This window comes from Sapajus apella, unplaced genomic scaffold (genome assembly GCF_009761245.1).
Source record: "Sapajus apella isolate SASKATOON/1434 unplaced genomic scaffold, GSC_monkey_1.0 scaffold805, whole genome shotgun sequence".
Taxonomy (NCBI): Eukaryota; Metazoa; Chordata; class Mammalia; order Primates; family Cebidae; genus Sapajus; species Sapajus apella.
Window position 1 is genome coordinate 16,252 of NW_022437731.1, and position 11,269 is coordinate 27,520.

Sequence of the window (11,269 nt, forward strand, 5' to 3'; positions counted from 1 at the left end):
AAAAAAAAAAAAAAAAAAAAAAAAAAAGAAAAGAAAAGAAATACATATCCGTATTACTGCAAATTCACAAGCAGTGTGATCTTCAGGGGCACTGGGTACATGACAATAAAGAAAACCATTCTCTGCGCTGGTGCAACTGTGAGCTCAGCCAGCTTTTCATTCTACCCTCTCCCACTTTCTCAAGCTTTTCCATTTATGTGTAAAAGTTTACCGTGTGGCTTCCTGGTATTTATTTCTACTCAAAATAAAAATAACATTTAAAGTAATATTTCTTCTGGCAAGCGTCTAAATTAGCATAAATAATGGCGTATTCTTGGTATAGAAATTTATTTCTTCAATGATAAAGCAAAAAGCAGTTTAAAACTGTTATTACCACTCCTTACATGCCTCAACTTGGAATGAAATGTTATTATGACTCGTTATGACTCTTCACAGAAATAAATGCTGGTAGGTTACAAGCACATTCCTCCTTCCTGCCCCAGAGCCAGGGAGTAAGAAAGAGCCACTCTGAGAGGTGCCAACTTAACCTCCAAGGGTGGAGGTTAAAGTAATTAAAAATTAAAGGGTGGGGGGGAGGGAATTCTTCATTTTAGCCAAAACAGAACATACAGAAATAAAATTTTCTTATTAAATTGTTTTCATATCAGCAATGCAGAATTCCTGGAAAAGTCCCTGTATGCCAAACTGTTGTCATGACCTTAGAATACTAACCAGCCATCATTTATTCCAGGTTGATGGTAACGGTGTTTAAAAGGGTGTATGTGAGTAATACCCATACTTGGAATTTACAGGCTTAAAAAAAAGCAAATTTATTCAGTGTCTTCTCACCAGATGCTCATATATAGGAGAGGGAGGATATAATTTATAGAAAATATATCCAGAGGCCGGGCATGGTGGCTCACTCCTGTAATCCCTGAACTTTGGGAGGCTGAGGCAGGCAGATCATGAGGTCAGGAGTTCCAGAGCAGCCTGACCAACATGGTGAAACCCCGCCTCTACTAAAAATACAAAAATTAGCTGGGCATGGTGGCATGTGCCTGTAATCCCAGCTACTTAGGAGGCTGAGGCAGGAGAATCGCTTGAACCTGGGAGGCGGAGGTTGCAGTAAACCGAGATCGCGCCCTTGTACTCTAGCTTGGTTGACAGAATGAGACGCCATCTCAGAAAAAAAGAAAATATATCCAGAGGGAAATATATCCAGACTAACATTTCCCTGTATTTCAGCCCTCCATGCTACTCAACACAGCACACCCACATGGTAAAGGGAGTTGGGTTCAGGCGTCTGATGGCCTGGGGTAGATCCTGGTTCCCTCATCTTTTAGCTATGTAAGCTTTGCCAGTTACAAGCTTCTGAAATTTTATCACCAAGTTTCCTTATCTGTAATATCATAAAAACAATAGTGCCTTTTTCATAGGGTCGCTGTCAGTTTCAACAAGTTACTAGACAGTTGGCACCTAATACAGAGACTGGTGTTAGAAGATAATAAATATGAATTGTTATTTTATGACTCTTGTTATTATTATTGTGATAGCATATTCTCTACCAGGGTCTTGACCACAGCGTTAGAACTTACTAATTCTCCTGATGGGCACAAAGCATGTCAGGCAAATTTCTCACTGCAGCGGTTCAGCCTTGTGCGGGACCTGTGCCCCACCTGCACTGGGGGTCATGCCCGAGTTATGTGCACTGTAGGCACGCCATGTGCTCCCTTCTTAAGTGTTCTGAAGTGGTTAAGAGGAGGGAGCTGTGACTAAAATCAGGTGGGCTGGGCATCATGGACACAACAGCATAAATCACTTTAGAACAGATGAAGAAAGTCCTTCCACTTGTTTCCAGAGCTGTGCTATAATTTTCCTTTTCAGTAGAGAGGGATTACTGGCCCCCCCACCTTCTTGGCAGTAGCAAGTACACCAGAAGCTGGCAGGCTTCCAGAGCAGGGAGCGCCAGTTTCATTTCATCCAAGCAGCACTAACACTCATGAATCTGAAAACTCAGATGAAAACTCAAGAATCTAAAAACTCATGAATCTGAAAGTCACTAAGTGACTCCTGGTGGGGATCGTGCCTCTCTCTGGAACCCTGAGAAAGCACTGGGCTGCAGAAGGCTTTTAAACCAAGTTCCACCAGGCCCAGGGATTCAGAGTGAATTGTATTCTCCTTTACAGAATAGAACAAAGCTCTTTCTCACCTACAGAGAGGTTCTGCTTACAGCTACTAACTTGAAAAATCAAGATCAATTTATTGAAAACAACAACAATGAGGAAGCACGTAAGCAGTGAGTGAAGCAGGAAAATTCCTTGGATACAGTCAGATAGCACGTTCCAAACATGTCCCTTCCCTGGGTTTACGGTTACTGATTACAATGATAAAATACAAGCCAATAAGTGCTCTTGCCCCTACTCTCTGACATTCGTTCTAGAATTATTTATGTTGAAGGTTTTATTTTTTTTTTCCAAGCCACTCTACAAGGCTGTGAGGTAGCCATCCCATTCATCGGATTCCTTTGTACTTTATCTGAGAAATGTGGCCCCTACCCTGACTTTGCTGATGGGGTGTCGGAAGCATTTGTTGTCTCCGGTCTCGCTGAGTGTTATGGCATAGAACTGTCCTTTGTTGAGGTAGGTCATGGGGCCCTCCCCCTGCTTCTGACGGAGAGATTTGGTGGCTTCCAGGGTGTACTGAAATGTGCCACTGTGAACAGAAAACAAACAGTGGTCAGATCCACTCACTTGGACATTTCTGCTTTTTTGATCGATTGCACATTAATAGCATTTCACATGAATATTAATCACAGTTTACTGTTTTAGAGACGAAACACAGCGTATGGCAAAAGAGGTGAGACCAGACCGAAGGTCACTGCTAGTACAATGTATACAACATTTCTAATAGTGGCCCATAAACCAGATGGTTTGGAAGAGGAGAAAGTCCATGATGTGCCTGGCCAATTGTGCAAGCTCTACCAAAAGAAGCCCTGATAAATTTTAGCTGGCAACTAGGTAATGCTTGAAGCTTAAGAATCGAGAGAATTTGCCACTTTTACCCTAACAACAAAACAACTAAATAAATGATTTTGTTCAATTCATATATATATGCCTAACCTTTCATTTTTGTCTAACCAAGGTGTTACAAATAGCTGTATCTTACTTTAAAACATCTCAAAACATGAAAATCCAAAACTCAGACATTTAACTGAAACTCTAGTTCCCTAATCACAGGGAGTACTTTGTCTTGTGCTTCTTGTTTTCAAGACTGCAGAATAACTCATGACAGGGTTGTTCTAAACCAGGGGTTTGCAAATAATGACCCATGGGTCAAATCCATCTCACTGCCTGTTTTTGTAAATAAAGGTTTATTGGAACACAGCTGCACTCATTTGTTTACATATTGTCTATGACTGCTTTCATACTACAACAGCAAGCTTGAGTCATCGTGGTAGAGAGAAAGCCTGCCAAGCCTAAAATTCCTACTCTCTATTCATTTCAGAAAAAGTATGCAGATCCCTGCTCTAAATAGTGTCCCTCATGTTTTTTTAAACATGATATAGGCTGGGTGAGGTGGCTCATGCCTGTAGCCCCAGCACTTTGGGAGGCCGAGATGGGTGGATCATAAGGTCAGAAGATTGAGACCATCTGGCTAACATGGTGAAACCCCATCTCTACTAAAACTACAAATATATATATATATATTTAGCTGGGTGTGGTGGCATGGCCTGTAATTTCAGCTACTTGGGAGGCTGAGGCAGGAGAATCGCTTGAACTCGGGAGGGGGAGGTTGTAGTGAGCCGAGATCGCACCATTACACTCCAGCCTGGGCAACAGAGTGAGACTCCACCTCAAAAAAAAAAAAAAAAAAGATGTAATTTACAAAAGAAAAACACTGATTTTTCCCAACTTCAAAGAGTATATCAATTATTTAAAATACTGCAACAGGTATGAATCACAATCTCTTTTTGTTTTTTTTTTTTTGGTTTTTTTTTTTGAGACAGAGTTTCACTCTTGTTACCCAGGCTGGAGTGCAATGGCGCGATCTCGACTCACTGCAACCTCCGCCTCCTGGTTCAGGCAATTCTCCTGCCTCAGCCTCCCGAGTAGCTGGGATTACAGGCACGTGCCACCATGCCCAGCTAATGTTTTTGTATTTTTAGTAGAGACGGGGTTTCACCATGTTGACCAGGATGGTCTCGATCTCTTGACCTCGTGATCCACCCGCCTCGGCCTCCCAAAGTGCTGGGATTACAGGCTTGAGTCACCGCGCCCGGCCTCACAATCTCTTTTTGTTTAGCATATTCATTCAGAAATATTTATTTCTGCTATACTACAGGATGGCACACAGTGACAATCTAATAACAAACATTGTGTGGTTTCCAGATCATCAGAAAGTTTCCATTGAGTTTCTTGTTTTGTTTTGTTTTGTTTTAGCACTTTTATTTCATAGTCGTTGGACGGCTGGGCACAAAAACTTTGTCTCTGAAAATGGCCTCCTGACAGGATTATGGGGGGCTCTTGCTTTCTATGTTAAATATTTATGTAATGTTTTATTTATTTTTTAGCTTTTATAATGAGAAAATATCTGAAGGGCAAAATAATACTCCTCTTTTATGATAAAAAATCATAGACTTAAGCTAATAAACTAAGCAAATTCCAAAGAAGGTGGAAAATAAATCATTCAAAACAGAAATGATTCCATTGCCATTTTGTCTGAAAAAGCAATTTCAATAGAGTATCACTGAATCCTCACATTTTAGACCTGGACAGGATATTAGGAATCACCTAGACCAGTAGCTTACATCTTGTCTAGGTCACAGACTGCTTTGAAAACATGAAGAAAGCAGTGAACTTTCCTTCCAGGATAAAGGGGCTTATGAACATAAATAATTTTTAATATAGTTTCAGGGATTTGTGTCCATCAAGCTTGTCCATGACACAGGATAAAAAACCAAGATTCAGCCCACCTTCCTCGTTTCACAGATAAGGAAAGGCTAAGAGACGTGCTCACTCTGTCGGACCGTGGCAGCAGCAGAAAGAGAAACCGGGTCAAGTCACTGCCAAGTCCTTGCTCTATCCACTGGCCTGGCAGCTGCTGACATGGTACTCTGGATTTGCAGCATGCAAATTAAACTCCTATTCCCACATTTTAGAAGACAATTTCAAATTCAGTTTTTCCTGCCTCCCGCTCCACACCCCCACTGCCACAACACAACCAAATTCTAAATAAGATGATCTGGAGAGGATGAGTGGGGAGTCTGAGACTAGAGTAAGACCCGGAAGGATGTTAAGAGAAAACTGAGAGACTGGAAGAGGGGCAGATATGTAAAAGCAAAGGGGCAAGAAACATAATAAGAGATAGGGTTTTAAGTAAAGAGGGACCAAAACATAGAGGACCTTGATGACCTTCATAAGGAATTTGAGTTCAATTCTGCCTGAAATGATGAAATATTTGGTAAGTTTTGTAACTGGGGGAGACAAATTCATTCTTGCCACTCTCTTGCTCTCTGTTTTTTAGTAAGTAATAGAGATGAGGTCTCACTATGTTCGCCAGGCCAGTCTTGAACTTCTGAACTCAAGTGATCCTCCTGCCTCAGCCTCCCAAAGTGCTGGATTATAGGCATCAGCCACCACACACAGTTGCTAGTCTCTTCTGTCTTCAGACATGATCATAACCAAGGCCTTAAAGCATGACTTTTCTACCTGGAATGTTCTTAATCTTCTTTCCTTAGAAAACACCTGCTATTAATCCTTCAAAATCCTGTTCAAATGCCACTTCCTGTGAAGATTTGCCCCTACCCCCACATACTATCCTACTCCTACATACATGTCCAGGCCTATAGGCCCATTTAGCTCTGTTTATATATCTCTGTAGCAGGATTCATCTCTTAGCAAATATTTTGCAATTCGTCTGCCATCACATTTGTCTCCTCAAAAAGTGTATGGACCTCTTGTAAGGAGAGATTATATCTTATCCCCAATCCTACTCACACTGCAGCACGTGGAAGGCACTTGAGTGCACAATAGCTGGTAGCTAGCTATGTGCACAGTGGAACAAAACAGAAGGGTTGGCAGGGAGATCCAATGTATTGCAATAGCTCAGGAGAAAGTTGACAAGGGTAATTTGGAAAAGAGATGACAGTTGGAACAGACAATTCATAATTTGGCAAGTGCTGGGAAAGTCCAATAGGAAGGAAGCCAGATCCTTTACCTCTAGCTGGGGAGGCTTGGATAATGGGTACATCATTAGCCACAACAGGAAATAAAAGCAGAACACCAGGTGTGAAACAAGTGGAAGAGGAAGGAAAGAAGAAGAAAGAAAAAGAAAGAGTTTCATATTACATTTGTTGGGTTGGAGGCACATGAGTACAAGGTTCAGAGGAACACCTAAGAAGGAATGTCTAGCCAACAGAAGGAAGAAAAGGGGTGTAGGCCCCAGAAAATTGGTCAAGACTGGAAATAATTATATAGGAGTTCTTTGTATAAAGAAAAAAACAGAAGCAAAGAAAATCACACTGTTCTGTAAAAGTTTACAAAGAAAAAAGGCTTAAAAGTATAACTTGAAGGTACATTTAAAGGGTTATTAATCAGTTTCTAAGAATGCATCTCCTGGTAACTCACCTTGAGGTCTGATCATACATGTACTCCTCAGCCCCAACTGAAGCACTCCGAAATTTCTGCAAAATATGAGTCATTGAAATTAAAACAAATAGGTAAGTCATTATGCAAAAATGATAATAATCAATGTATCCCAACTATTTTATTCTCTTGCTAAGAAAGAAAGTTATGTATTTGATATGTTTTCAACTACAGCAAAAGTAGTCACAGAACTCACCCATCACCTGCTCACTGAGAGGTACACTCAACAGAAAATGCATTTGTGCTCTGTGTGTTATTCACATGTCTACAGGTGTTTCTACAGTGTTGGAGGTACTGGAAACTGTTTCCTCAAGTACATAATACATCTCTTTCATTTCCTATTGTCTCCAACACTTATTCCAAATGTCATAAATTCTGAATTAACAGAACACTAATTACACAGAGGTCATATAGCACACAAAAAGCAATACAGTAGAGTGGTTAAGAACATAGTTTCTGGAACAAGATTGTCTAGGGTCAAGCTCCAGCTCTTCTACCTGCTACCTGTGTAAAATGAGGCAAATGCTACATTTTCTTCATCTATAAAATTTCTATTCGTAATAATTAGAAGAATTAAATAAGTTTTTAAAAAGTACTAAGAATAGGCTGGGCATAGTGGCTCATGCCTGTAATCTAGCACTTTGGGAGGCCAAGGCAGGAGGATTGTTTGAAGCCAGGAGTTTCAGACCAGCCTGGACAATAAAGCAAGATCTGTCTTAACAAAAATTAAAATAAAATTAGCTGTGTGTGGTGGCTCATTCCTGTGGACCCAGCAACCCAGAAAGTTGAGGTGGGAGCATCGCTTGAAGCCCGAGAGTTCAAGGCTGCAGTGAGCTATGATTGCATCACTTCACTCCAGCCTGGGAGGCAAGTGCTGGAGTGCCTATTAAGACCCTATTTCCTTTTTAGTTTTTGAGACTGAGTCTCGCTCTATCACCCAGGCTGGAGTGTAGTGGCGCAATCTCAGCTCACTGCAAACCTCCGCCTTCTAGGTTCAAGTGATTTTCCTGCCTCAACCTCTTGAGTAGCTGGGATTACAGGTACCAGCTACCGTGCCTGGCTAATGTTTTGTATTTTTAGTAGACAGGGTTTCACCATGTTGGCCAGGCTGGCCTTGAACTCCTGACCTCATGATCCGCCCATCTTGGCCTCCCAAAGTGCTGGGATTACAGGCATAAGCCACCAAGCCCAGCCTAAGACCCTATTTTCTTAAAAAAAAATAAAGTTACTAAGAATAGAGCCTGGTACATAGTGAGCACTAGATACATGTATAAATACTATTATAAAGTAATAGTTTGACCCTATTCTGTGCCCTTCTCTAAGGATTTTCATTATCACAATATTGTAAGAGTACATTTTCCGGGGAAACTAAGTTTAGTATTTCACACAAAGCAGCTTGGGTCTCAAGATGTTCAATTATATGTACAGTGCATATACGCTGTGCTTTGCTACATTTTAGAAACTTTTCAAAAGTAGATGACCAAAAGCCCCAGTTCTTGATCTGAAGTAAATATAGAATACTGCTGACCACAGATCTAGTTCTTTCACTATGATCATTTTTCAAATGTCTCTTCCTATGTAATAACCTTCCTGCCTCTCATTTCTGTGCAATAAATTTGTATTCTTTGACCAGCATTTCAAGGGTTTCCTTCCATAGGAAAAAAGTTATCACAGCTATTTTCCAAACTTCCTCACAACCCCTAACCATCATCTCTGGAATTCAGCATACCTTATATCACAGTTTTCATACATATTTATGATCCTTCTTTTTATCCAATCTTATTCCTTGAATTCAAGGAGATGGTCTTCCCTTCAAACTTTAAAATGAATTCCATGAACATTGTCCAAATACTTTTTGGCTGATTAAATAATCATGACAGAGGTACAGAGTTGTATTTCTTTTGCAATAAATCAGGTAATCAGTAAAGCATTCAATGGGAACTATCTGCTTTGGTGCCAGAAGAAATACAGAATTATATGTGACACTGTCCTGGCCTCAGAGAGATAAAAATTGGTTGAGGGAATGGAATAAATTTACATTAAAAAAAAAAAAGGCAAATTACTATATATGAAAGTCTATGTTCGTTCGTTCATTCATTCCATTCATTCATATGATCTGACTAGAAAAGCACAGAGTGGGCATTGCCAGGAAAGGAAGATCAGCAAAATTCACAGAGCTGCTAAGCTTTGCTCTGACTCTTGGAAGCCAAAGAGAGCCTGGATTAACTAAAGGAACTGAGAGAAACTAACCCAAGCAAGAGAGGGCCACCATGAGTCAAGACAAAAATGATGAGTACAAATGTGGTGCATATGAGGCCAAGGACACTGGCCTTGCCTGGTTATTTAGGAGGGATCTGAAATTTTAGGTCTTGCTCCCCAATACAGTAGCCCCTAGCTCCATGTGCTATTTAAATTTAAGTTGATTAGACTGAAATAAATTTAAACATTCGGTTCCTCAGTCAACTAGCCACATTTCAAGTACTACATTAACACATTGGCTAGTGACTAATATTGGACAGTACAAAAGAAATTTTCATCACTGCAGAAAGTTCTACCGGACAAGGCTGATTTAGAAAAATGTATTTACATTTAATATGGTCAGGAATTAGAAAATTTTGGAGTAGGAGGGTAATATGAAAAAAGCATTTAGAGAAGTGACTTGGAGACACAGATGTATTATTCAGTCTTTGCTCTAAGGAATATGCAGTAATCCATAAAAACCATAGTGAATCAGCCTTAGTAAACATGGAAAGAATGAATTACTGTCCATGCCATAGATTTCTGCAGCCTGAGGATAGGCTAGCCTCCTAAAGCATATTGGACTTGTAAATTCTATGGTTCTAATCCCCATATGGGATTAGATGGCATGAGAAGGTATGATACTAGAAATCTTCAGACTCAGAAAGACTCAACTACATGCTGGCTGAAATACAGAATACCACTTCAATGCGTGAATGCATGAGGACAAGAACTGTGAGAAAGTAAATGTTTGTCATAGTTCCATGTTATAGTAGTGGTGACTACGGTAGTTACCATGTTACAGACATAGATATTACTTCTTGTCAAGCTTAATATTTTTTCTTTAATTCCATTACATTGTCTTTATAATTTTAAAAGAATTAAATGGATAGTGTACCTAGAAAACATCACTATCCTTTAGATGAAACCTGATTACATTATTGGTTACACGGCTCTAAATGAATAAGCATTAGGAATTAGAACCAGAATGCCCAGGTCATTCTGGTTATAGTTATCAAGTTTCCACAGTTGCTTGGAGATCTGTATAATCTGTAGGATTCCAAAAGGCAGTCAGACAGCCAACATCACTGTATTTTACTGTGACTTGATGTAGTGCATCTACAAATTTGAACTCGGAAAAATGATAGTAAAGAAGGTATGATAACATATATTTGATAAATTACTCTTAAAGGACCTTAGACATTAGGCACTAGTAAACACATTTAATTCTCAAATATTGGAATTCTGTTTTTTTCCTTAGGTTGGAGAGAGGCTGTATCTGCAAATAATCTGTTTCAAAAAGACAATTATTCTTTAACTGTAAGGAAATCATAAATTGTTAAACGACTTCTTGTCTTTGATTAGCCACTAATTTTTTAGGTCCCATCATTCATTCATTCACTCTTTCAGTAAATATTTACTAAGCATTTACTTTATATCAGGCACTGTGCTCAGTGCTACAGACACAATGGTGAACAAAAGGAGAACAGGTCCCTGCTCTCATGAAGCTTCTGGTCAAGTAGGAAAAAACACTAATCAAACAAATATTTATTTTTAAAAATTACAAACTGTATGCAGGCACTCTGAGAAAGAGCAATGGCTCTATATGAGCTCATCACATTCACGGCTATGAGAAAGTGAAAACTGGCACCACTGACAGTCAATCTTAATGTTCTAACAGAGGGCAATGTTTCCAGAGAAATACGGATAAGGCCAACAGGAGGTAAGCAGTGCTTCCAACAGAGCCCCAGAGGACAATAACACAATGACAAGGTGAATAACGGCCCCTCCTTCTGAACAATCATCATGAGATGTCGTTTCTGGGTGTCCCTATATCTTGACAGTATCCAATCCAGAGCTGGTTGTCACTTCTGTAACCCCTCCTTGGACTCATCCAGCATATGACCAAACATTATGAAGAGCTCCCAACTCTGCCTAAGAGGCTCGTAAGGGTTCCTGTTGAGATAGGCTAAATAAATGTAACTTTGACTATGGATGTGTTCATGGTGGTCTTCGGCTGGTGGATTTAGATACATAGAAAACTGATTCTAGCCGGGCACGGTGGCTCAAGCCTGTAATCCCAGCACTTTGGGAGGCCGAGGCGGGTGGATCACGAGGTCAAGAGATTGAGACCATCCTGGTCAACATGGTGAAACCCCGTCTCTACTAAAACTACAAAAAATTAGCTGGGCATGGTGGCGCATGCCTGTAATCCCAGCTACTCAGGAGGCTGAGGCAGGAGAATTGCCTGAACCAAGGAGGTGGAGGTTGCGGTGAGCTGAGATCGGGCCATTGCACTCCAGCCTGGGTAACAAGAGCGGAACTCCGTCTCAAAAAAAAAAAAAAAAGAGATCCAAGATAGCCGTTTAGGAACAGCTCAGGATTGCAGCTCCCAGTGAAAGCGCAGA

At 40.3% G+C, this 11,269-nt stretch overlaps 1 protein-coding gene across 1 annotated transcript in view; it reads right to left on the bottom strand.

The window, feature by feature from the left end:
- The window catches only part of LOC116546362 (grainyhead-like protein 2 homolog), an 11,592-nt gene extending 4,419 nt beyond the window's left edge, over nucleotides 1-7,173 (bottom strand). The window contains exons 1-2 of the mRNA XM_032272644.1: nucleotides 6,606-7,173; nucleotides 2,535-2,691 (exon numbers count right to left, since the gene is read on the bottom strand). Of these exons, the coding sequence (XP_032128535.1) occupies nucleotides 2,535-2,691; nucleotides 6,606-6,706 (258 nt within the window). The 5' untranslated portion in view covers nucleotides 6,707-7,173. The remainder of the gene's footprint in view (nucleotides 1-2,534; nucleotides 2,692-6,605) is intronic.
- Between the last annotated feature and the right edge of the window lie 4,096 nt (nucleotides 7,174-11,269).